Below are 27,043 nucleotides of genomic sequence, written 5' to 3'. Positions count from 1 at the left end.
TTAAATAATGCTGACTTTTAAGGGCACTAAATTTGCAATAATTAAAGAGAAACATAATGAGTGATGTTTCAGTATGAAAGACTGGGAACTGTACGCAAAATAAAAATATCTTAGTGCTAAATAAACGTGATTTTAAAAACAAAGCTATAAAATATTTTAATGTTGAAGAGTTTGAAATTTTATAAATAGCAAAACTGGCTTTGAATTTTAATCCTTTTATTTTCTCTGATAATACTGTGTAGGAAAAAGTCAGAAGATACACAGGAGGAACATGAAAAAGTAAAGGACGAATATAAAAAGTATCTGGACATTTTCTAAAGATAGGACGGTGTTGAGAAAGTCATTTCCGTATTTTGATCAGTAACCAATTTTGTCTATTTTACTATAGTTAAAACATAAAAATTAGAAACAAAGTTACACACATTTACTGGAAATGGCAATTAAAAAAATTAAAGCTTTTAAACCTGAAAAGAATACCAAGAGTTTATCCAGGCATTTTTGCTTCAGAGCAAGCAGGGATGCCCTTGGCAGCCATCCAGCAGGTTGAGAAGAGAAGCTTGTGAACTATTTGGTTATGTTTCAGCTGCTCTTTCTAGACTAGATTTTTAACAACATGTTTAAGGTAACCTGTATGACTGTTATCTGGTCCTTTAGATAAATGATATCCTAAGATTGATATTATTCTGGTTATCAAACAGATATTATGAAATATTTTTGCTTTGGCAATTACTGTTATATTGATCAATGCTGTTAATTACTTTCCATTTTAGTTTTTTTGTTTTGTTTTTTGGATTTGTAATGAATGCATTTAAGACTACACATCTTCTGAGCATACTTGATTACATCACCAAGGTTTCTCTATGCCATGGTTCCTGTTCATCACTCTAAATGCTTAGGACCCATTTTTATTTCTTTTCTTCATTCAACATACTTAAGCACCTGTTATGTGTCAGGTGCTATACAGGTAGAGTTGCATCATATCTAAAATTAACTTAAAAATTTTTTATTTGAAAAATGATTTGCATATATGATCCAAATTTTCAGTTTGTACAGTACAGATTTGTGACTGTGAACTTCTAAATGTAATGCAATGCCAGTAAATACAGCCTACAAATATAACTGTTTATACCTATTAATACCCAATATTTATGCAGCTAAGTGCCAGTACTATTTCAAGAATTGTCAATTCATGTTCAAATCCTGTATGGCCCTTCTTATTTTTCCCAATTGGTTATTTTCTGAGCATTGTATTAGAGCCCAGCTGGTTATACAACACATTCAGAGCATCTATTTTTACTGATCCCAGTTTAGCTTTTAAGTGACTCTAATACAGAATATACACCTTACTGAGCAGTATCTCCATAAAAAATGTAGAGACTTGCTAGCCTAGTACCTACTGCGAGCATTAGCCAGGTTTTGATTGAGGGTAAGAGCCAAAGGATAAGGTGGTGATGAGTTCCTATTCCTCCCTTTTATGTTTAAGAGGCAGTAGAGTTGTAGGGAATTAACAGCAAAGACTCTTAACTGAAATTACATAAATTAGAATTCAGTCTCCACCACTTAACTAGCTGCATGATTTTGGGCAAGTTAATTAAACCTCTCTGTGCCTGTTTTCTCATCTGTAAAACAGAAATAGTAGTAATATAATTTGCAAGGGTTTTGTGAGGATTAATTTATTATATATAAATCCTAAACAATCAGCACTGTATGTGCATTACCTATTATTAAAAGTTTAGTTTTGAATCCTTCCTCTGTGTAGGCACACAGGTAAATTTCACAGGTGCTCACATTTGGAGCCAAGTATAGGCCTCCAAGTTTTGACCTTTTCCTGTGAACACTTTTTACATTAAGAGTCTATCTGTCTTCTAAGGGAATGCAAAAAAGAAAAGAAAAAGTTGCTAAACACAGTTGGTATAAAAATTAAAAAGTCACTGTCCCCTCAAAGGCTAAGAATTTGAGAGGACCACTCAGTTTTACATCAAGTACATTTAGCTCACATCTGGATGCAACCCCTCTGTGCGTAGTGAGCCCAAGGACTACTGGCTGGCTGACTGTGTGAGGTACCTGGCTAGAAACTTCTGCTAGAACTTAAGGAACAAAGCCATGCAGTTGCCAGTTGATGTGGAGCTGCACTCCACATGCTCCTGAACAGTGTTGTAAACAAGTGTAATCTTGGATCCTGCAGATCCACATCAAGATAAGCTCAATCAAGAGTGAGCATAAATGCTTAGAAATTTTGTATCAATTTGGCATTATTATGACATGTGTACTTTATACTAAAGTATTGGTCCTAAATAGATTAGAAATTAAACCTGGCCTCTCACCATAAAGAATTTAAGAGGTACTGTCCTAGAACTCACCTGCAGTCCTGTACCTATCTAACTGCTATGCAGTGTCTGATCACCTGTTCTGGGTGGCCATCTTTTGGGGCTCATGGCAGGGACAGCAAGCACCCAAATGACAAAGGAAATAGGCAGATGTTGCCTTCTCTGTCCTGCCCAGTTTTTTCTGCTCGTGCAACAATCAAACAAGGAGCAGTTCAAAGTAAGGGATAAAGTCATTTAAGTTAAATTTGTGGGCCACCAATTCTAAAGAGACTGGTGAAACTTACTTGCTATATTTGGTGTTGTAAATGGGACATCTGGAATGCTCTTAGTCAAATGGTTTTTAAAATTCTATTTCATCACAATTTATGCACTCTTTCAGCAACCAAAGAAAACCTCATTTCTGCATATACAGACCACAGTTATATCTTTACTCCAAAAATTTGATGAGGCCATACTGTATACTAATCTCTAAATGGCTGAAGGGGACAGGAGAAAGGCCAGGTAGCAAGTGAAGATTTGGGATGTCTTACTGTTTCTACTTTGAGAATGACTAGACCTCAAGAGTTTAACAGCAATGCTGACAGTATCTCAAGCTCCTTTTTTACTAAAGGTTTTTGGAACTATCATACCACAAAGGTAGCACGTGACCAGTCAGCCTTACCAAAGGAATACAAATCAGCGTGATACCAATTTATAAAAATCCACCTCGACAGTACATCTTTACAATAAATGCTTAACTACTTAAAAATAAAAGCAGACAATGTTCTTAAACATCTGAAGAATTCTTAGTTCAATGCTGGCCGTCTGGAAGAATAGTGAACTGGAACAGAATTCTCAGTCATTTCCACTAAGCCTCTCAAAACAAAGCCACAAAAATTCAAATAATATTTAAGAGTAAAAACCAAAAAACCCCAAAGCATCTAGTAACACAGTACTTTAAAAAGAGGTCTCTTAAAGGCTCAGGTCAAATGTAACCATACAGTTGCTCCATCCACACTCACCGAAGCCAAGCATGGCACCTTATCAAGGTTAAAGAACTCATTAAAGTCAAATTCTCCTAGGGACTGCTCAGGCAAGACGGGGTCCCTTGGCACCTCCTGATCAGCAGCAGGCTCTTGTGTGAGGACGACCTCCACCTCATCCTCTTCGGCCACTCCTCCATTGCACTCGACTATGCCTGAAAGCAAAACCAGAACAGAACAGTCTGATCAAGCAAAGCACTCCAGACTTACTCTTTGGCCTCGGTCATCATCACACACGGACAACTTCTTGTGCCAGTACAGCACCTGCAACAGTAAAACTAGAACTGTTCCTTTCCTTCCCAAAGAGCCAGAGGAGGCAACAAGCCGGAACACCAGCAGGACAGGGAAGGATTACGGTCCCTCCTCCTCCCGCTCCTCAAGTTTTCTATAGTGTAGTAGATTCTTCTTCAAATAGGAATTTCTTTTTTTAAAGGATAATCTCTGCAAGTCTCTTACTGCATAAGAATGCAATCAAGTTAATTTGGACCCCATGCTTCTGCACCACCGCTTTAAGTCAGGGCTCAGAAGCCCAAGGTACTCACATGAAACATAGCACGTGGGCAATTTTCATTGGCCTACAGGATGGCTGCAGCGCATCCTTCAAGGCAAGGAATGTCACCTCTTCTGGAAAGCTTGCTCTGCCTGCCCATTTTTACCCTATCCAGCAAAATTAATTACTATCTTCTCTATAATCCTTGTGTTATCTCTCAGAGTATTTATCACACCGTATTATAATCACTGTCTGGTGAGATGGAGGTCTCTTGAGGTCAGGTAACCTGCTCTAATCAGCCTTGTCTTACTCTACAGTGCCCGGTTCATTTAAAACTCAGTAATGTTCAGTTGTTGTTAGGATTGGAAGGTAAGGCCTAAGCAAAGCTACCAAATGCTAACATTTAAGGAAGGTTGGTTTTAACCAGAGTATGGGCAAAAAGCAAATCCTTAGGATTAAAAAAAAAAAAACCTTGTATTTTCCTCTTAAATAAGTTTACTGAGAGATACTAGGTATTCATTCAACTTTTTAATTTGAAGAACAGAACTCCCAGTGCCCCACCCTGCAAAAGCACCTATGTAAGAGCTGCCTATAGTTTCAAGATCTACAGCAGACATGAAGTCCTCTTAGGAAAAAAGGAGGACCAAAGCCTGGACACACCCCTTCTCAAAAGCCCCTAACAGTTACTGAAGTGTTGTTTCTAATCAGCCAGGATATTCGAGACTGAGAGAAGCTAAATGCTATTATCTGCTTTCATTCCAGTAACACATCAAAAAGCTAGACAGCAAAGCAAAGGACTGCAACAACTGAAAGGTTAAGTGGCTTGCCTCCCCAAGGTCAGATACCAGCAAGTGGAGCTATGTCAGCCACCAATGCTCTTCCACACCATGCTGTGCCTTTAAAGTAGTACTGCTCCTCCACAGGGGCGCCCGCCACGCAAGAGCCCTGTGCCTTCTGAGGGCCTACAGCAACCAGTGAGACAGATGTTTGTGTGCCATGGACCACAAGACAACAGGCAGTCTATGCAGTGGACCAGCACACACTGCCACCCACCAGAGGCAAATGCTATTCCTTAAAAACTAACACTTAAATTAAAATGATTGCTTTGGTGCAGGTATTATCCTCACTTTACAAGAAACTGAGCCGTAGAAGTAAACAACTAACAGCCTAACTAATGCCAATTTTGTGTCCTTTTCCACCAGAGCAGTGCTTCTCTCTGACCCATTTTACCCACCAGAACCAGCCTGTCCACTACAGGACTCAGTAGCAGCATACATTTTGCTTCAGTTTTGTGTTCCAACTTAGGGATGAAAGCCAGAAGAAAGAGTCCATCCTTTGCTTATACATCTATAAAAGAAACTTTAATATTTCTCCTGTTCACTTTAGTGTTGAGATGGGGACAGAATTTTTCAGGGCCTGACAACTGACAGTGGGTACGAGGGAGTAGGAATATGTACCAGCAGACACACACATACACTTGGCCGTTTGTTATGATAGACACAAAAGCCAGGAACCAGGGAAGATAACTAAGGGCAAGTTTTATCACATTTCAGAATAAGCATATACTCTCATTAGAATGCAAATTAAATTTTTCCATTTCTCCCCTTCTGAAGACAGTTTTTTTCCTTATCGTTATTAAGTACAATACATATTCAAATTGTTTCATTCAATACCACACATACGTCCCCAAACTCTGGGCCTTATAACAGAGTGGTGCTCAGTACATATCTGTTTTAAATTATGTAGGCAAGGAACACGATTGTCTTGTTCACTGCTATACTCCCACAGTGAAAATGTTATATGCCCAATAAGTTCAGTGGAAAGCTGGAATACACACAAAAAAATGGACTAAAGGGCACTCATTATGTCTCCCCTTTTCATTCTTGTAGCCAACATGAAACTACAGGGTACCTGTTTTACGTAAATACAGTAGCTAGGACAGCCTAGGGACCTTTTGAAATTAACTGATGAGGTGAGTGAGCCATGAACCCCTGGCTGCACTCAAGGCTCTGCCATGAAACCTGTGTGACAGGGTCTCCCACTGTCTCCTTTTCCCAGGCCTCTCTTTGCAAGGTGACGAGCTGACACTACTGATCAACCTCCCTTCTTTTGGCTCCTCCACTTGCAGATACAAGAATGGCTGAAATTCAGATTTCATCTTAGTTAAAAAAATGTGCTTTTCCCACCAGAAGCCTGATCTTTACCATTAGGAGAAAAGATCTCACCTGCTGGTTCTGTTTTAGTCTAACTGAGACTGAGACAAAGCATATCTCAAAGGGAGTTTAACAGTAAAGTCTCCCAAATTACCCATTAATTTCCGGCATCATCACCCTGGGGAAGAAGGTGTAGCAGCATAAAGATAATGGTAATGTCTACCATATTTTAAAGATTGTACAAAAAAAGACAAGTACAGGCATTTCTCCCTTTTCTTTCTCCCAAATAAATTCCATTAGCTTATTTCTACTTAAATGTCTTATCTTCATAATTTTAAGGTAGCACTGATTAAACACTCATGTATCAAAACAGCTTTCCCCTTTGGTTACCTAGTAGATATCTGCCAAAAGGTTTTTTCCACTTAAACCTGAAGGCTGGAAGGAACCAGAATTTACTGAATAAGTGCCCTCAAGAGGCTGAGCTCTGATGTGTATATCTGATCTTCCATGCTAAAAGTAGCTCTTAAAGTTATTAAGTAGTTATTACCTTTACCTTATGAAGAAACAGGCGCACCTGTTCAGAGTTTTATCAAAGATTGTCCTTCCTCTAAGCAGCAGCCCCCATACTCAAACCCCAGGCTGGTCTGCCTGGCTCTTCATTGCTTCTTCCCAAAACCATCAGCCCAGGGTTGGCCTCTCCGAGCCAGGTCACTGAAAACGATTAATGAGCTCCCACTCTGCACCAGGCACCCCTCCCATGTCAGCTCTGGCTGCTTCAGTTTCGCAAGGGAGATACATGACCTTATCTCATAGTGGAGAAAACTGAGTTTGGGAGAAGCCAACTCACAAGTAATTGACCTAAGAGGGTCTGACATCATGAAGGTGGGCTCTGAAGCACAAAATATCTAGTTCAACTCCCAACTTCACTACTTACTTCGTTAGTGACCAGAGACAAGTCATTTAAGGCCCCTATGCCTCCATTTTCTCATCTATAAAATGGACATAAAAGTACCTGTTTCACAAGGCTGTTGGGAGCAGGATTATATAGACAAAAGTTCACCACTGTGTCTAGTACGTAGTGCTCAATAAACCAGACCCCTCATTATTTCCACCACAGGTTTCCTATCTTTGGGGGAACTGCTTTCATGTACACAAGTGCTCTTAGACGTTAATGTGAGACTTTCTGTTTAGCCCTGCAGGCAGGATAAGTTGGAGAGACAGTACAATGTAATATACCTAGTGAATTCACACTTACGAGGCAATTTCAAAACCAGGCTGCAACATTAAAAAGGTGCCACTTCCTAACAAGTGGTGCCCATTCCTAAGCGTACAATGAAGCCAATTATAAGCACATCTCATTTTAGAACGATGAGCTTCCCTTCCAAAATCCTTGCTGACCTTCCTTCACAGAGGCTGTCCGTCGCCTTGTTCTTTTTCTTCCCTTGTGATCTTCTTCCAGTATTTTATCATCAAAACCAGTCAGCTCAATAGTTTCAGACTGACTTGTGGGTCCAGCTGAGAACCATTCTGGTTCTTCTTCTGTGTAGGAATCATTTCTTCTACGCTCACCAAAGACACGCTTACTATCCCCAAACTCCCTCTGGAAAAGTACACAAAACAAGATAAAAAATAAGATTCTAGTTAAGGCTTTCTTATCTTGACCAAGGTCTTAAATCAAGGAACGCTCAATATAGCAATGAAGATACTATGCCATGGACTTGAAGCCCCTCCCCACCCCCAGCGCACTCTGTTCCTATTTGGCCTAAGAATGGGCTGTGTTCATCCAGGACCGCAAAACAGCCTGGTAAAAATGAAGTGAATATTGAGTCCCTAAGCACAGGAGACACAAAAGGATCTAGAGACAAACCCGGAAACGCTTGTCCTTATAGTCCCTTTCTCGGTCTCTGTCTCTCAAGTCCCTCAGGTCCTTATCGCCAAGACGGTGATCCTTCTCAAAGGTCCGGGCAGAGATTATCCTCCCACTGCCAATCCTTCGCCCGCCGAGCAGGCGAAGCCCATCGCCGTCCTTCTCCAGTGGGCTTCCTGAATGTCGGGAGCTGGCAGCAGCCGTCACGTGGCAGCCCCCTCCAAAGCTTCGCCTCTGTGGGCTGAGAACGACATCTAAGTCATCTTCTTTCACTCGCTCTCGTGGATCTGGAAAGATGACGGCAAGAGAAAGTTAAGCACACCAGCAAGGGCATTTTTCCTCTCTACGTGGTATGTCCATGACCGACGGTGGTCGGAGCACTGGAAAAGAATCAACACTAAGATGGCTACAGAGTAACAAGTACATTACAGACTAAATAAAACTGAGACTTTTGTTTTTTTCTTTGGAGCAATAATTTTCCATGATTAGTCTCTAGGATCCCTTTATTTTGACTAAGTCCTTATTTATGTAATTATTAGCAAATGTTTTGCCAATAAACTATAGTAGGTGTCAGTAGTTGAAAAAATAACTACTTAAAAAGTGTCTCTTCAACAAACAGTACTGAATAGATGGATATCCATATGCAAAAAAGTGAACTTGAATCCATACCTGGTATCTACAGAAAAATTCAAAATGGATCATAGATATAAATGTAAAACTTTAAATTATAAAACTTCTAGAAGAGAATATGGGGGAAATCTTTGTGACATTGGGTCAAGCAAAGTTTCTTAGGCATGACACCAAGAGCACAATCCATTTAAGAAAATGATAAACTAGAGTTGGTAAAAATTTTTAAATTTTTGCTCTTTGAAAGACACTGTTCAGAGAATGCAAAATCAAGCCCTAGACTGGGAGAAAATATTTCAAAGTATGTATCTGATAGAGGACTTATATACAGTACATATAAAAACTCTAAAAAACGAAACAAAAAATCCAATTAAAAAAATGGACAAATGGTTTGAACAGACACTTTGCCAGGGGGTATGTGGATGGCAAATAAGCGTATGAACACATACTAAACACCTGTCTGCTGCACTATTTACAACAGCCAAGACATGGCAGCAGCCTAAGTGTCCATCAACAGATGAATGGATAAAGATGTGGTACTTACACACAATGGAGTATTATTCAGCCATAAAAAGAAAACAAATCCTACCATTTGCAACAACAATATGGATGGAGCCAGAGGGTATTATGCTCAGTGAAATAAGCCAGGAGGGGAAAGACAAGTACCAAATGACTTCACTCATTTGTGGAGTATAAAAACAAAACAAAACTGGGGAAACAAAATATCAGCAGACCCACAGACTCCAAGTAGGGGCTAGCGATTACCAAAGGGAAGGGGCTGGGGAGGGTGGGTGGGGAGGGAGGGAGGGAGAAGGGGATTAAGGGGCACTATAATTAGCACACACAAGATAGGTAGGTCACAGGAAGGGCAGTATAGCACCAAGTAGACAAGTAATGACTCTATAGCATCTTACTATGCTGATGGACAGTGACTGCAATGGGGGCGTGAGGACTCAATAATATGGTGAATGTTGAAACCACAATGCTGTTCATGTGAACCCTTTGTAAGATTGTTTACCAATGACACTTTAAAATGTATATATATTTACTAAACATCGCTAGTCACTAGGGAAATGCAATTAAGCCATAATGTGATACCACTACAAACCTATGAGGGCTAAAATCAATAAAGTCTGACCATTCCAAGTGCTGATGAGGATGTGGATCAAGTGGATCAAGTGGAACCTTCATACAGTGCTGGTAGAAATGTAAAATTGTATAACTGCTTTGGAAAACAGCGTGACAGGTTCTCAAAATGTTAATCACACACCTACTACAGGACCCAGCCATTCTACTCTCAGATATTTACCCAAGAGAAATGAAAGCATATGCATCAGTGTTCACAGTAGTTTTAGTTAATAAACTGGAAACCCAAATGTCCATCAACAAGTAAATGGATAAACAGAGGCAAATGCAAATTTGTACAAAGGAAACTACTAAGCAATAAAAAAGAATGATTTATATACCCAACATGAGCAAATCTTAAAACAACTATTCAGAAACTATTCAGAGTGCATACTGTATAATTCCATTTATGTTAAATTCTAGGAAATGTAAACTGATTAGTAGTGACAGAAAGCAGATTAGTTCTGGCCTCGGGGGAACTGTGAGCAAGGACTCATGGGTACTGGGGAACTTTTGGGTGTGATAGAAATGCTTATTACTACTTTGAAATTGCTAATGGTTTCACAGGTGTAAACACGTCAAAACATCAAATGGCACATCTTTTTTTTTATTTTGGTATCATCAATCTACAATTACATGAGGAACATTATGTTTACTAGACTCCCCCCACCACCAAGTTGCCCCCACCTACCCCATTGCAGTCACTTGTCCATCAGCGTAGTAAGATGCTGTAGAATCACTACCTGTCCTCTCCGTGCTGAACAGCCTTACCTGTGCCCCCCCCCATTATGCATGCTAATTGTAATGAAATGGCACATCTTAAGTGCAGTCTGCTATATGTCAGTTTTATTTCAATAAAGGTGTAAGAAAAATAAACATATTACCACACAAAAATTCTTCCTAGAAAAACCAGAAAACCAAAGAAAAATCCAAGGAAGAAAGACAACCTTTAATCCCCTTACCAGAAACAATTCCTAAAATGTTTTGGTATGAACTTTTCCAGAAATTTTGTGTTTTCTTCCCAAAAACAAGATACAATATGAACAGGTCTCCAACATGTTTTTATAGCTAAACAATGTAATACTCCTACATATGCTGTACCAAAATTTGCTCAAACTGTTTCTACTATTGGATATTTAAGTTGCATTTAAATTTTCTTCCCTTTAATAAAGTCTCTGTGCACATCTTTAATGATTCTGTAGAATAAATTCTTTGTTCAAGGGACATTACTGCACTGTTTACTGAGAGACTGTGCAGAAGGCCTTATAGCTCAAACTAGAGTCATTTCTATCGTCTTTTCTCATTTCCAAAGTTGTGATAGGATAATCTTATCTCTCATCTCATCTCAAAAGGGATTCCTCTTACAACAAGTTCCTTGACTTGTCAAGTCTCCATTTCACTCTTCAATATCTTTTCTGGCTTAAAGGAGTAAAAGTATGGAAGATCAAACTTAACTTCAGTCTCCAGTCATATCCAAACCCTGTGTTCAGAGCATTATCTATTATGAATTAAAAATTGTCAGAACTGATTTATGCCTGAGGACTAGTCTCATATGCGAGACTAGGCATAAGCAGATTTCCAGCACAGCTTTATCCTCCCTACAACATCTAACTCAGTTATCCATGCCAATGAAAGATATCAGTGCTTTTAATTCAAAAGCATATGGCCTAAGATAGTCTATTTTCCATTGCTATACAGGAAAGCTATGATTTTACTCTTCCAACCAGGAAAAATCCGATTGGTACATCAGTTTCCTGATTATAAAAATTTCCCCATGCTTAAAATTCTCACAGCTAAGAATGAAGCCAGCAGCAAAGGACACTCTAAAATTGTTTCCGCCACTTGTAGGCGACTGAGTGTGCTCACCTACTATTCTGCGTGCCAGGGAAGGCCGGTCTGTATCCAACTCTTTCTTCAGACTTTCCACGGGTGAGCTCCGCCCTGAAGCTGGGTAGAGAGAGGCATGCCACTTCTCAGGGTCCCAGATGCCGTCACTACAAGTCAAAGGATACCAGGAGTCAGCACTTGCACCTGTGAGCTCCATATGCAGTCTAATTTCTAAAATTCTCAGGCAGTAAGTGATGGAAACTCCTTTCCAATATAAAATTTTGTGGTTGCCATCAGAATGGTTATCTCTTTTAAGATGAAAACAAAAACTACTACAAATGGTCCTGGACTTACATGGTTCAACTTATGATTTTTTTCACCATGGTGCAAAAAAATATACACATTCAGTAGAAACCATATTTAGAATTTGAATTTTGACCTCTTCCTGGGCTAGCAATGTAAGGTATGATAAACTCCTGTGATGCTGGGTAGTGGCAGCCAGCCACAGGATCACAATTGTTCTGTTTTTTACCTTTAGTACATCATATAATATACCCAACACTTTATTATAAAATAGGCTTTGTGTTAGATGATTTTTCCCAACTGTAGGCTAATGTAAATGTTCTGAACAAGTTCATTAAGGTAGGCTAGGCTAAGTTATGATGTTTGGCAGGTTAGATATACTAAAGGCATTTTTGACTTATAATATTTGCAACTTATGATGGGTTTATTGGGACCTAAGTTGAGGAAGACCTCGATTAATTCTGGAATACTTTGTTATTGTTCACATAGCACCAAGAGTCACTTGAAAACAGTGGTCTATGCATAAAATGAAACATTCGGACCACAAACCTTGGGGTACATATGGACATATGCCTGTCCTACATGATGGAGATGCTCCATAAATATTGATTACTTGGTTTGCTAAAGATTATAACAAGGGAAGAAAAAAACCCCTCGATCCTCTCTAGAAAGCTCCTGGAATGCCTGGTGTGTATTTTCCTATAATTTCTACATATAACTTCAGTTTTTCCCACAAGCAGGACAGTCAGCTCTTAAAAGCCTAAAATGTATGGCTTGGGTTTTACTGTGTTATTCCTAATGATGGGGTGGCAGGTGGCACAGCGTGCAGAGCAGAAGCTTTGGAGGCCTAAGATCTGGGTCTGGATTCCAGCTCTGCCATCATCACTGGAGACATCCTGGACAAGTTATGAGTTATGTTCTTCAGTAGCTTACAGGAAGGAATTCCCCAGGCCCCAGATCAGACCAGGCCATACTACACAATAGCACTGAACTCTGTACTTGTCCTTCCCAGCCTGTAATGGTGGTAATAATAAACTCTTATGAGTATATCTGACTGTACCCTTTCACAGACCAATGTTCCACGAAGGCAGTATCTGAGTACCTGATGCAGTATTTGCCACACAGCAGGTACAACTTGGTAAGTGGGTCAACCTGTCAAACTCCTCATATAAAGCAGATATTAAGTATCTTATAGTGTGGTTGTGAGCGTTCCTTGCAGTTTAAGAACCCAACAAATTTTAATTCTATAATGAGACGCTCTGTCCTCTCTCTTGTATTTTCATTACTACTAGACACAATGTCTCTAATTAAAAATAAAAGCAATTACATGGGCCCATGATTATTTTATGCCAATAAGAAATAGTTATTAACAAGAAAATTCAACTTGAGGCATAAGAAAGCTTTCCAATTTTAATGGAAAAAACAAACAACAAAACCCCCCTAAAACTCAACAGTTACTTAACAAAAAAAAAATCCTAACCAATTGGAATAGACATTTTTCAAGTATCACCTTTATAAGGCACAGTGGCAAGGACTCCAGATTTAGCAACCTTCTGAACAGTTCATACACAAAATAAAAAGAGTATGCCCTACTTAAGCAAGAAGTCAAAAATAACAGATGTTTCATGCGTTAATAATGTGGACCAATATGAACCATCTCCCTGTATATTTATATTTAAGAAGTTACCTTAAAGTCTTAAGAATTGCAGTGTAGAGTTGCTGTAAAAGATTTTCAGACCATTTTTAGCTACAGTCTTCTAGAACCAAAGCCGTCTACGACTTATGAAGGAGCCCAGGATGCAAAAGGGCTAATCCTAATGGCTGAACAATTCTGTTGTTTGGGGGTGGGGTAGGGCACAGAAAAAGGCTCAGAGTCCTCCAGATCAGCCTACCTGGGGCAGGCCCTTGAAGACGCACAGGGCAAAAAACTACTGGTAGAGGGAAAAAGACACTGGTGAGGACTCCTACGTTCATGTCTTAATTCTGCTCCCTGATTATGTGCCTTTGATTGAGTTATTTTCTAGTTTTGGTTTCATCACCAGTTCATGAAAGGGAAATAAATGGTTTATCTGTCTTTACAGTCACTTGCAGTTCAAATCTTTGAATTTAATGGTCTACAGTTAACTAACAATGAAATGGATGACGATAATGCAGTGAGATGCTGTTTAGTTTATAGCTTATCTATAAATTTGTACATAAGCCCAATGTCATAACCTCGTAATCTCCCACTCAAAATTCTACCAAAAATCTCCAAAACAATACAGTTCTTAAATTACCAACTTTGGTGTAACAAGATGACTAAAAGAAGCAGGCCCCTCTCTCTGCCCCCATACCTGTCATATTTTTCAGAGAGACATGAAGGCCTCTGTTTGGAATGAGGGCGTTCTTTTATATCCAAGAGCTCCTCCTAGAAAGAGAAACCAAATGGTGATTTTGAGTATTTCTTAGGCCACACACTTTCAACTTACTTTTATTCTCATGAATTGAGGTTCTATCTTAAGCATTTCACAGTTTTCATTTCTTTATACCTTGATTTATTCCAGAAAGAACTGTAGTCAGCTCAAGGTTCTTACAAGAAACTCAGGCAGAATTAGCAAGTAACTTAATAGAGATTAGTTTCTTGCTAAAACATAAATTATTTCCTAATAATATAGTTATATTCTATAACACTGAATGCCCATCAAAGCACGGAAACTTCAGGCTTACATAAAACCTCCAGCTAATCCTCCTACTCTTAGAAGCATTAGATATCAATTTATAAGGGATAGATTTTTTTTGAAAAACACAGTAAAGTTGCAAGAAAACAGAAGCACTCAAAACATCCATATACCATTGATCTGATTCACCTGTTAGCATTTCCCCCCTATTTGCTTTAGCATTCGGGATATCTACAGGTAACTAAAAAAAGAAAAGAAAAAAAAAACTATTTAAGGGTAAATTGCATAAGTCATGGTCCTTTATCCCCAAATACTTCAGTGCCTATTTCCTGAGAAGGAGGACATTTTCTCACAGCCTCTTATCTGGGTCCATAAGAGAACTAAGCCCCAAAGAAAATTAGACTGACTTTTTCCCATACTCCCAAGGATGATTCTTGGCCCGTATCACTGCAGACGGAGAGAAGCCAATCCATTACATACGATGGATGCCTTGGGGCATAGGGCTTATCTCTGCAGAACCTAGCTGAGAAGGGCAGGCAGATTTTAGACCACTTACCAAGAGTACTTTTATCTAACCTACTATTCCAGATTCCAGTAATATGTTTCATATTACTTTTTTTTAGCTTCCAACACTTTGGTCTCTAATCTGGAACATTTCTACAACTTTCATCTTTCAGGACATAGACATTTGTAAAGAATACAAGCTTATACTTTTTTTCTTTAAGAGAACATTATTCATTTTGGGTTTGTCTAATATTTTCTCATGATTAGACTGAGGCTACACATCCCTGGAGCAGAATACTAACCTAAGAGATTTCCTGTCCATTTAGCAGCATCCCCTCTGGATGTCCAGGATGTCGAACTGCCCTTATCATGATGTAAATTTCAACCACACGGTTAACGTGTTCTCTATTTCTTCACTGTTCAGTTACTACTTTCCCAATTGCAATTAATATGCAATCTGTAGGGAGACGCTTTAAAACCATCCAAATATCCTGGTCTTCATCAAAATTTCCCCCTAAACTCAGCATCTACTGCTCTTGCTCAAACCTTGATTTTCCAATTCTAGGCCTCTCTCCCTATTTACCAGTCAGCACTTGGCACTCCACTGTAAACACAAATCCTCCCTTCTCTGCTATTTACCTACTTATTATTGGCATGGGCTCACAGATTCCTGGTTTTTCCAATGGTCTGTAATTCATTAATGCCCTTAAATATTTTGGTGTTCAAATTGGAAGCTTCTTCAAGCTGACTTCTGTGTCCTTTTGACATGACCCATCATCTTTTAAAAACCATTTCTTCAGTTTCTCTTTTATCTTGTACCCATCCTGTCCTAGTCCTAGAGTCAGCCATTTTACTGAGAAATCCTAGTTTCTGTAAGTGGAGAATGCTATAAGAAACTAAAGTCTTGGAACTGGGTATCCTCTTTTGCTTCTAGACCCTTTCAGAACTGAGACATATGTGCATTTATATATGCACAGACCCAGACAAATATATGCATAGATATGCATAGATTCAAACACCAGCTCATACATACACAAAACCATTACATGCTTAAATACATTTAAACATTTTAAAAATTGACGGAAAAAAGCAATTCCCAAACTTTCGGCACCAGTAAAATGCACAACTGCCTTGTAAAAAAGCATATACACATCACTGTGCCATGGCCTCTGTCACAGGTATGACGGTAGAATGTTTGCTTGCTTCTCTGACCACTGCTTCCCATACCTAAGGGTGGATATGGAGTAACAGATTTACTCTCTCAGCCTACAGAAATCACTGCACATCCGCATGCCATGAATTCACTTAGTACCTTCTGACACTTGAAGCACTAGAATGTTTTCTCCATGTTAGCAAAATGTCCTAGGACCAGATGACATTTTAGTTTTAAAGCCAGAATACCAAACAAGCATTTGCATTTATTTGGATTTATGCATTATGTCTTATTAACTGGGTAGAAGTACCTAGAAAAATTTAGAAGTCTCAGATAAACAGAATTCCAAATACTAGAAAACATCTAGAGGCTGCTCAAAATTCTGAAAAAATGGTCAAAGCACTGACATACCAACTGCAAACTGCCAGTAAAGACTGGAGTCTGGTGAAATCTGCAGAGCAGACACAGAGTCAAAGGTTCAGGGGTGACATAACATTTGGTGATGGGGGTAGGGTGGGTAGGTGAACAATAGTAGTTACAAGGATAGCACTTATCATACAGACAGCTGATGGACAGGAGTGCTTAGAACATTTTCCACAAGAAACAGGAAGAACCTTGCAATGTAAGAAATATTCATACATACGCTACAGGAAAAAACATTGCAGAGCAATTTTCTGCTATTCGAAGCGACCTGAAGATTATTACACATGCTCTTCTTACTCTACAACCTCAAATAGTAAACTAAGAACCCCAGTTTACAAGGGCAATGTATTTCAAACTTACATATATATATTCTCATTTTACAAAAGTTTCTAAACAGTGAGGCTTTATCTGAACTTTAATGGCAACAGATAATAGGGAACCCAAGCAATGGGTGTTCTCTATTACTACTAGAGCTGTTTGCTGAAACTCTAATGATGTTATCTATTTAGAAGGCAACTGAGAAAGATTAGCATTTGTAACACAGCCACAGAACATCTAGGAGGATGAAATATTCTATTTGTGGGAATCAAAACAAAGGTTAACAAGTAGCTTTACAGAAAGGGAAATGAAGAGACCACAGACAGGGCAGCAGAGAGGACAACTAAATGTAATACGGTACCCTGGAACAGAAAAAGAGCATTAGTTTAGAACTAAGGCGAGGTGAATGAAGTATGGACTTTAGTTAATAACAATGTATCAACATTGTTAATTGTAAAAAAAACATTGTTAATTGTAAAACATACCATACTAATGTAAGATAATAGGGAAAACTAGGTGAGGGGTATATAGGAACTTTCTACTATGTTCCCAGTTTTTCTAGGTATCTAAAACTGTTTTAAAAAATAAAGTTTACTTTTATCTCATGCCATATACAAAAATTAATTCAAATGTATCAAAGACCTAAATATAAAAGCTGTAACTATAAAACTCTTAGAAGAAAACCTAAGTGTAAATCTTCATGACTTTGGACTAAGCAATGTTTCTTAGCTAGGACACCAAAAGCATAAGCAAACAAAGAAAAGAAATAATAAACTGGACCTCAAATTTACAAGATTTTGTGCTTCACATGATACTACTGAGAAAGTGAAAAGACATCCCACAGAATAGAAAATACTTACAAAATCATATCTGGTAAGTATCTATATCTGGAATATGGAGAGAACATATGAAAGATGTTTGACATCATTAGTCATTAGGGAAATACAAGTCAAAACCACAGTGAGAGACCACTTCACTTTTACCAGGATGGTTATTAAAAATGGTAGGGAGTGGTGGTGGTGTAATACAAGTACTGGTAAGGATGTGGAAAAACTGGAACCCACTAACATTGCTGATGGGGATGTAAAAATGGTGCAGCTGCTGTGGAAACAGCGGCAGTGGCAGTTCCTCAAAAAGTTAGGCACAGTTACTATATGACCCAGCAATTCCACTCCTAGGTTAATACCAAAGAGACTGAAAATTATGTCCACACAAAAACCTGTAGAGGCATGCTCATTGTAGCATTATTTACAATAGCCGAAAAGTGGAAATAATCCATGTGCCCATCAACTGATGAATGGATAAAGAAAATGTGGTAAACCCGTATGATGGAATATTATTTGGCAATAAACAGGGACAAGGTACTGATACATGCTACATGAACCTTGACAACATGTTCAGTGAAAGAAGCCAGACACAAAAAGCATTTATATGGCATTATATGATTCTATTTATATGCAATGTTCAGAATAGATAGATCCAGAGGCAAAAAGTAGATGAATGGTTGTCAAGGGCTGGAGGAGGGGACAATGGCGAGTGACTGCTAATGGGTATACAGTTTCTGTTTGGGGTGATGAAAATATTCTGGAATTAGATAGTAGTGATGGCTGTACAATTTTGTGAATTTACTAAAAGCCACTGAATGGTACACTTTAAAAGGGTGAATTTTATGTATGTAAATTATATCTCAGAAAAACATTTAAAATAAACTAAGAGGTCCAATTACCAGACATTAATGTTTTGTTTCTCTTCTTACAGGTCTTTTAAAGACTGATAAATGCCAACTACCCAAAGATATGAGAGAGTCATTCTGGTTGGTAAAAATGTTTTAACACTCCCTCTCACATTATTAGTTTTCTTTGTTGACTTTATATGCTTGGCATATACTAGGTGTGAATAAACGCTCAAGCAACCAACTGTATGGACCTGAGAGGCCTGTAAGAGTACAAAGTAGAGCAGTGAGCCAGTTACACACTGGCATTAACCATGCCAACAGCACCATTGCACGAGGGAGCACCCCTGACCAAGTGCAATGGCTACACCACACAGCACATGTGTCTAAGATAAAGAGCTGTATTCTTCATTAATATGCTGAGAGCTGGGAAAACAAAATAATTCTTGGATTATAAAAGTTGCTGGGAATAACTTTAACATCTAGGTAAAACTGTACTTACTGTTCTTGAAAGCAGGGCTTCTTAAACCAGTTTCATGGCCTCAAGGAAACCACATACAAAATCATGCTTTGTGCAATGTCCACCATGAGTGTTCATACTTTCAAAAAAGATCTCCAATGGGTCCCAAGAGGTTAAGTAGTGCTTCAAAATGATCATGTCTTTCAAAATGTGGCCCAAGGTCCATCCAGAAATTTAGGGAAAAATGATAGTGATCCTCCTCATGGGGTTTAGAGAGGTAAATCTGTTACCTTCCAGCAATGTCTTAGGTTGCATAAGATGGTATCCCAGCCTGAGACGATCCCCCACTTAAGTGGGGAGGAAAGAAACCACACGCTAAGTTAATATAAAGTCTGCTCTTTTCATAGCTGTTCACAGAATACTTCCTGTGTGCCATAGGCAGATGACTCTTGTCCCTGGCCCCATGGCTCTCTGGTCTCTCAAGTGTTCTTGAACTTGCCATCTCATCAAGAGTCCTTAACAGAGATTATTCCTAGATAGGAACTCCTTTTTCAAAGGAAACCTTCAACTTTGGCTAACGGCAAAAATACTTGGAAAGTACCCATTTTGACCTGGGAGTGCTCCTGCCCTGTAAGTATTTCAGGAGAGTAAGACTGCTCTTTTAGAGTCCTAAGAACCTCAGTAATTTACTAAATCATGGACAAATTCACTACAATTATCATTTGGACAAGAGAAAAGTTAGTATCCAAGACCTTACTTTTTGCACTGGTTACTAAATCTGACCAGGCAAGAACAAGCTCCTAATTGCCCACGAGCCACATACCCAAAGAAGTAATAAACACATTTTCTTAGTTTTAACACCCTTCCTTAAAGAAAATATGTCAAACCTTCCAAAACAATCTATTTGGAAATTTCTAATACAGATACCCACTTTTAGTGATTGGAATTCACATAGAAAGTGAATGTGAACATAAGCCCAGAACAACATGGTTAAAATCCGCATCCAGCTTCTTTCTGCAGAAATCCCATGCAGAAGCAGCTAGCTACACTTTCTGAAGTCATTCTGACATTATAGACTTCATACAACCTATAGATGGTGATGAAAAGGGAAATATTTTTTACCTTTATGAGCTGAGTTCAATTCACAAGAGTAAAAAGCTCAATTTTTAAATAATTAACATAGATATTTTGTAAAAAACCTTGTTTTATTTCATCATTCAATTTTGACCAATGCACTCTATAAGTGACCCAGTACCCTCGACTGTGTGGGTGCCTGGTTCATCCTTAAGGAAGATAAATGTCTCTGGAGCATTGTTTGGGTCTGCCTTTGACCTCCTCTCGCATCCCTACCTTCCACATGCCTACTAGCACTGACCTTTGCCCATCAGGCTCTCAGATGGTTGCTGACTGACCCGTTATTTCATTTACCCAGTCACATGACTTTTCTGAAAGGATTAGAAAGCTTTTAAAAATAGATCACAATGGGCAACAGCATTCACAGATGATAGCCAGGGCTCATGGGATACATTCCACCACCATTCCCCATTCACGAAGTTTGTTGCTGAGGGGTGCCATACAGTTCTTACAGGTAGCTCGAGATTCCAGCTGGATTCTGCAGAGCTGATAAGCAGGACTTGGCACCTGGATTCACCCAAGCATCTAATGGTGGCTGTTTTAGTGCAAAGACTTTCTTCTACTTAAAGAATTTGAAACTAAAAAAAATGGGAATGGGGGAAAAAAAAGGAAAGCCTGCTTTTTCTATTGATCTGATCAATGCAATAAAAGTAAACTTTGGCTTTTAACTGTGTTTATACAACTGATAAAGGCAACGTAAAGTGTTAAGTAAGCAGATAGATAAATACTAGAAGGAAACTGAAGAAAATAATTTTTAGGATAGTGACATTACATCTTCAATAAGGCTTTCTGGTTTTATATTAAAATGGAGATGGTTACTATAACATTTAGAAAATAAGCATCTTGATCTAAAGTTGGTATTTAAAGATGTTTTAGTACCTCTCCCCTATCCTTATTGCATCATAAGCAGTTTTTAGCATTTATAGCATGCCAGCCACTTTTCTAAGCACTTGACATGCATTTTGATTTATTTCCCATAAAAATCCTATGAGGTAGATACTACTTATCTGCATTTTAGAGGAAAAGTAGAAGCCTCAGAGAAGTAGACAGCTGAAGTATATGTATACTTACTTTACCACACAGGTTAAGTAAGTGGTAGAATGGAGGGTCCTAAACGAGGCACTGGGGCTCAGTGGCCCCTTATCCTCTCCCCTCCAATCCTTCTCGAGAGGACAAGAGAAGGTGCACAACCCCTCCCAGAAGCTCTGTCACTCAGTGTTGTGTTTGTCCCTGTCCAGCTGGACCACTGGGAACCCTGAGCCAAACTACCACCTCCTTGGGCAGGCTTCTCCTAAGCCTAAGCCAGCCTCCTCTCAGAGCACCCTTTCCTGAATCAAAGGCCCTGTCCACAAATTTCTATGTTAAAGGTTCCAGTTGTGAAATGACTGGCTCCTTATCTAATGAGAAGTCCTCACCATGACCAAGTAGGAAAGGATCCTCATGGGGGCAAGGGCCCCAAATCCTAACTTCTCAGATCATTTAGAATTGGCACACACAAGAAAGAGCAATCAGAAGACAGTATCTGTGGTGTAGCTTGCCAGCTCCAAAAAATTCCAGTTGGTTTTTTCTGGACAGTTGAAATACTAAGATTGTATAATGATTTTTCATGCCGTAATTCTGTCTTCCCCAATATAAGTAGGCATCCCTATTTTTAAACTAGCTTAAGTTTCTAGCTAAGTGTACAGAAATGCCACCTGTTAGAGGTTACTACTCAGTTTGTGAAAGATACCTATGAAGTTATCAAATGAGATCTTTGTATTGGAAAAACTGACCATCTGATCACTGATTTCAACCTAGGATTTAAATTAGTTACTCTTTTCTCAGAGGCTTGACTTCAAGTCTCACAACCGATTCTCTCCAAGGATAGGATGACTCAAATTAGCCCATTTCAGTTGCTTGTCTATTTTCTTAATGGTTTTAAAGCAGACATAAGCATGGTTGTACGCCTGTGACCAACTGCCCATCAGCCAAAAATTAAGGTGACCTCCTTTAAAGAGCCCTATAGACACCGATGACTGAAACAGTGCCAAATCATAACTAGTCAAGGCAATGAAGAGCACACATGAAATTAAGCTCAGATAATCCAACACCTACTTCACAGCTGGTAGACTTAACATGCATGATTAATGCTGGTCAGTATCAAGTTGATGTTCTGAGTGTCCTCTACTTTAATTTCCTGTCCAACTGGCAGGTGATAGCATTTAGTAATGAGTCAGTGGCAAGATACAGGAGAAAAGGAAGGAACAGCAAAGTTGTACATTTTGTCATCTAAGAAGATCAGTCTGTTCACATTAAGATAAAAAACATGGGTCTGAATGGTGGGATGGTCCAAAGCATTTCTATTGTGTATTTCAGGAAGACAGTATTACTAACAGAGTAGCAGGTACTGCACCTCAAGAACTGGTAAGCAAGGACCTCTGATGGAGGGGAGAAAAAGCTAAATGGGTCTCAAAGTTTTCCCACTAAAAAGCACCTTCATCCCCCTGTTTCCTAAACCAATGGGTCTCAAGCTTGAGTCAGTGAGAAGTACCTGAAAGACTTGTTAAATGCAGATGACTGGGCCCTATTCCTAGAGTTTAACACCTCTGACATAAAGATTGAGATTTTATATTTCTAACAAGTTACCAGATGATGCTAAATGCTGGTTCAAGGACACTTTGAGAACCACTGTCTAAAATCACTTTTAATCCATGACTTTGAGATAAGACCCCCACCACTCTACAACCTCCAAAAGTGCCTCCAAATAATACTATAACTTTATAAATGCATAATTAAATACGGCCAAAACACAACTTTTGATCTTAGGAATCTGGCCCGACAAAATGGCCCTGGGTGGGTTCATAAATTAAGGGCTCAAGACCCTCAGGTTAACAGGTGAATGTGATAAATTCACTTATAACCATCCCAGTTAATCATCACTGAGGCTTACGAGTAGACCTGAAAGTAGCCACTGTGACTCTAACTTGAGTTCATGGAAGCACAATGGACATCAACTGAACCCTAAGGAGTAACCATGCATCTGAATTGCTTCACAACATCAATACCATATATCAAGTTCTCCAAGGCAGACCAAATCCTCGTTACTCAAGATCAGTGTGGTCAATGCACCATGAGTATGGCCACCACCTGGGAGCTGGTTCAAAAGCCCACCCCTGACCTATCAATCAGAATTCACACTTTACCAAGGCTTGTAAGCTATCCCAGACACATTAATGTTTGAGAAGCAAGCTGGACTAAAGGATGTCCTAATACACAAGGAAACTCTGTCATGTTACCCTGAAAAGCACTTGGCCAAATACATGGACTACTCCACCTTCATGGGAAAAAGAAAACCCTTCAATTCTGAACAGATTAATGTTAGCCTACAGAAAAAACTGAATGCTGAAGTAAGGAGTCTCAAAGGTAAGGAAGCCCTCTCATCTGGCCAATGCATTTTTTTTGACCTTGCAGTAAATACCCTATATTTTAAAAAGTTTTCACAAACACATCTTTTATTAAAAATCACTGTGGACAGTTTTGCCTTCTATTGCCTCTGAACTTTCTAGCCCGTGAGCTTGAAGTGGCAAAAACATTGCTAAATGCTTTACTTATCCAATAGTTTGATCTCACTGTTAGATGTAGGATGTGTAGTAGGATGGCTCAAATATTATTCCAGTTGAGGAACTAACAGACTATTTACTATAGTGCTCAAAACACAGGATTATTTCAAGCTTCCTTCAAAAGGAGAAAGGCTTAGTTTGCCTCAAGTCTCTCATAAAATTACGAGAGCTTTGAGAAACAAATATAGGAAAGCACTACCTCAACACTGCCTAAACACCATGCTGAACTGCCATTAACTAAATCCTTTTGAAAGGAGTGGAAAGTAAACCTATATGCAAATAAGCTTAGTAGAGGACACCATTAAACCTAAGCTCCACTCTGACTTCAAAAATGCTTTTCTTAACCATTTCTTTAAGGCACGATTTATCTAAGTATAGCAGAATTCTAAGGTTGAACTGTCAAAAATGGGCAATATCGAGCTTCCTAATCTTCACTGTGGACAAACGTAAGTTCTACCCTGAGACCAATATATCTTCCTAAAAATGACATAACCATAAAGATGGATATACATAAAAATGAAATATTCATGCCATCCTCTTATCAGTGTGTAAAAGTGATTCAAGTCTCTCTGCCTAGACTCGCCAAGTACAGGGAGTACCAGAGTCTGAACGTTTATTTGAAAAGTGCCGGGAAAGCGGAAATCACCTAAGCTTATAAAAGCAATTCAAATCAGTTTCCCCTCTATTAACAAGTTTTTTTCTCCATTCAGAATTCACCTGTCAACGTTTTAGGTGATGAACTTAAGTTGTGAAACACTACTCAAGCACTCTTGGGCTTCAGAGAAACTACATTTGGAAAACCAAATCTGAATGAAGAGGTAAAATGCTTTATATCAAATAACATTTGGTTACACCAAAACAGACTGTGATAAAACAGCAGTTAACTAAGAACCTTTTACCCATATTTTTCAGGGTTTTTCATTTTTTTTTTTAATGTTATAAATTAATATTACTCTGACAGCATTTAAAACTTTATCACATAGGTGGCACCAGTACATAACAAACAAGGCCCGACTTTAAAATATTAACCAGTGTCTTGGGAAGCCAGGGACAATACCACATTAGGGTCCTGGTTAGGTCTACACAACGTAAATATAGATATGTGCCCAACTACAACATGACCCTTCCCATCAACAGTCCCATTTTATGTACACTAGCCCACTACATCTCAGGAAATCTTGAGTCCTGTCAACCTCTTCAGAAACATTCAGTAGCCAACAAGATATCAAAGCAGTAACTTCAATAAATATTTGATCTTGAAGTGATCCCCCACCTTCCATCCCTGCCCACAAAAGCAGGTATCTTGATGATCAATTTAAAATCACCACACATGTTTAGCCAGGGGAAATAGGATTGAAGTCTTAACTGCTGTGAGTCCATATCCAATTTGTTACAGGAAATAAAAAAAAATAAAAAAATCTGGTTACTCTAGCCAAGCACACCAAAGCATTTCTTTAGGGAGCTCACCCCTCAAGTTAACATCACTACAGAGGACACGAATTTTGTGAGGCAACCCAGTGCTGGAATTCTAAACTCTGCAGCAAATCAGTCAGTAACATACCAGTTACATAGCTGTTACAGAATGTGTGTGCCAATACATACTGATCCACAAATTCATATGGGATCTGAACCATTATTCCCTTCATCTGAAAGCTGCTTAGAAGCAAATTCTAGTTTAAATTCTGTATTCATACTTCCTGAAAAAGTTCAAAGCAATACTTTTACTAAATCTAGTTAATATTTAGTCCATACAGTGAGTCAGAATGAGACCACCATTTTAAGTAATACTGATGAAATACCTACACAATGTTACTAATCTCCCCACCTATAAAGAAACGCTATTTCATTAGCAACAAAGCTTACTTTTGTATAGCGATGGGGGGATTTGGAGACCGGTTGCTTCTTCAAGTCAAGGAAAGCATCTCCATTTTCTGTTTCACCCACACTTCTCCTATCCATGGCTCCTTGATCTACAATTCTTGGCACCTAAAAGATAAAGCAGCACAAAACTATCACTGAGAAAAAATTTTTAGAAATCTTGACTATTTAAGAATCTGAAACTCTTCTCTTTTAAAATGACTACCTTCAAAAAAAAAAACAAACCTTCACCCAACAATTATGCTATAAACCAGAACCCACTTGGAAACAAAACCACTTGTATTTATTTATCTCCTCTAATAAAATGAGCATCGACAGGGTAGGAAAGCAGAAGTGGAAAGTGCCTCAAAATAAAAAAATTAGTCGTTGCCACCCTGGAGACCGTTCAGGCAGTAGCGGGAAAGTTTCCCAGAGTGGGGGCAGGTAGAAGGCGGGCTGGGGACCCAGGAAGTCAGGCTGTGGTAAAGCGCCTGTCACTTGCCAATGGACGGCGCCAGCTGCCTCTTGTTATACAGGGACCAAGGACTGGGGCCGGGGGCCGGGGCCCAAGAGCCCTCGTCCGGCCGACCGCACCTGTGGCCATGTCAGAGAGGCCGTGTCAAGGAAGGGGCGAGCGCCGGCCTCAGCTGCGAACCTCGACTTCCCCGGGCCGCGACCCCAACCCCGGTCTGTCGCGCAGGCCCCGGCCCCGTGGACTCCTCCGGAGGAAGGGCGGGGACGGTACTCACGGAGGGGAGGCCGAATCCCCTGGCCCGGGCGCTCCGAGGTGGAGCCGGCGCAGGCCCGCCGCCGTCCGCCCCAGCCCGGCGGCTCGGGCCCCGCCAGCCCGCCCGCCAGCTGCCCGCCGGCTGCCCAGCTGGCCTTGCGCCCCTGCCCGCCCCTCGCGCGCGCCCCGGCGCTCGCGCTCACGCACGCGACCCCGCGGGCAGCGCGCCCGCGCCCCTTCTCTCCCTGGGGGCCTCGGCGCGCGACTCCCGGATCCTGCCGCCGGGCCCTTACTCGGTGCCTCCGCCGCTCAGCGGCCCTTCGCCCCGGCCGCCTCTCCCCTCCCCGCCGCCCGCGCCGGTTCAAGGGCTGCTCCGCGCGGCCTTCGCTCTTGCCCCGCCCCCCCAGCCCGCTCGGGCTGTCTCTCTTCAGCCGCCGTAACGCGGCCCAGCCCTCCGCCCCTCCTCCTCGACCTCCTCCCCCTTAATTACTCCCTTCACGCACCGGGGCCCCAGTGCCGCCTTCGCCACCGTGCTCCCGGATGTGAGGTGTCCGCGGCAGTGCCGGGCCGAAAAGAGAAATAAAGCGGCTGACTTCCCAGACGCCGGCCCCTGCGTGCGCCAGGCGGCAGGGAGGCGGCGGCGGCGGGGAGGGGATGGCGGCGGCGGGAAGAAGGCCGAGGTCGGGGCAGCGAAAGCCCTGCCAGGTGCACACAGGCGGTCGTCTTGGGCAGTCCCGGGGAGGACGCCGCGTTCCCACGCGCGCTTCGGGGCGGGGCGGAGCGGTCGGTGCTTGGAGC

General features: G+C 40.3%; 1 protein-coding gene across 19 annotated transcripts in view; it reads right to left on the bottom strand.

Annotated features, from left to right (window-relative positions):
• The window catches only part of EIF4ENIF1 (eukaryotic translation initiation factor 4E nuclear import factor 1), a 41,708-nt gene extending 15,013 nt beyond the window's left edge, over positions 1-26,695 (bottom strand). For 5 of the 19 annotated variants that reach the window (XM_057491634.1, XM_057491637.1, XM_057491643.1 and 2 more), the window contains exons 1-9: positions 26,539-26,685; positions 25,525-25,647; positions 18,971-19,275; positions 16,014-16,129; positions 14,075-14,148; positions 11,478-11,605; positions 7,860-8,146; positions 7,391-7,592; positions 3,329-3,504 (exon numbers count right to left, since the gene is read on the bottom strand). In XM_057491634.1, the coding sequence (XP_057347617.1) occupies positions 3,329-3,504; positions 7,391-7,592; positions 7,860-8,146; positions 11,478-11,605; positions 14,075-14,148; positions 16,014-16,127 (981 nt within the window). In that variant the 5' untranslated portion in view covers positions 16,128-16,129; positions 18,971-19,275; positions 25,525-25,647; positions 26,539-26,685. Of the gene's footprint in view, positions 1-3,328; positions 3,505-7,390; positions 7,593-7,859; positions 8,147-11,477; positions 11,606-14,074; positions 14,149-16,013; positions 16,130-18,970; positions 19,276-25,524; positions 25,648-26,020; positions 26,217-26,267; positions 26,508-26,538 lie in introns of those variants that run through there. The other 14 variants (XM_057491638.1, XM_057491652.1, XM_057491648.1 and 11 more) reach the window with 9 other exon arrangements.
• Positions 26,696-27,043: the final 348 nt, after the last annotated feature.

This window comes from Manis pentadactyla, chromosome 14 (assembly GCF_030020395.1).
Source record: "Manis pentadactyla isolate mManPen7 chromosome 14, mManPen7.hap1, whole genome shotgun sequence".
Taxonomy (NCBI): Eukaryota; Metazoa; Chordata; class Mammalia; order Pholidota; family Manidae; genus Manis; species Manis pentadactyla.
Note: the sequence above shows the minus strand (reverse complement) of the source record. Positions and strands in the feature narration are given on the sequence as shown.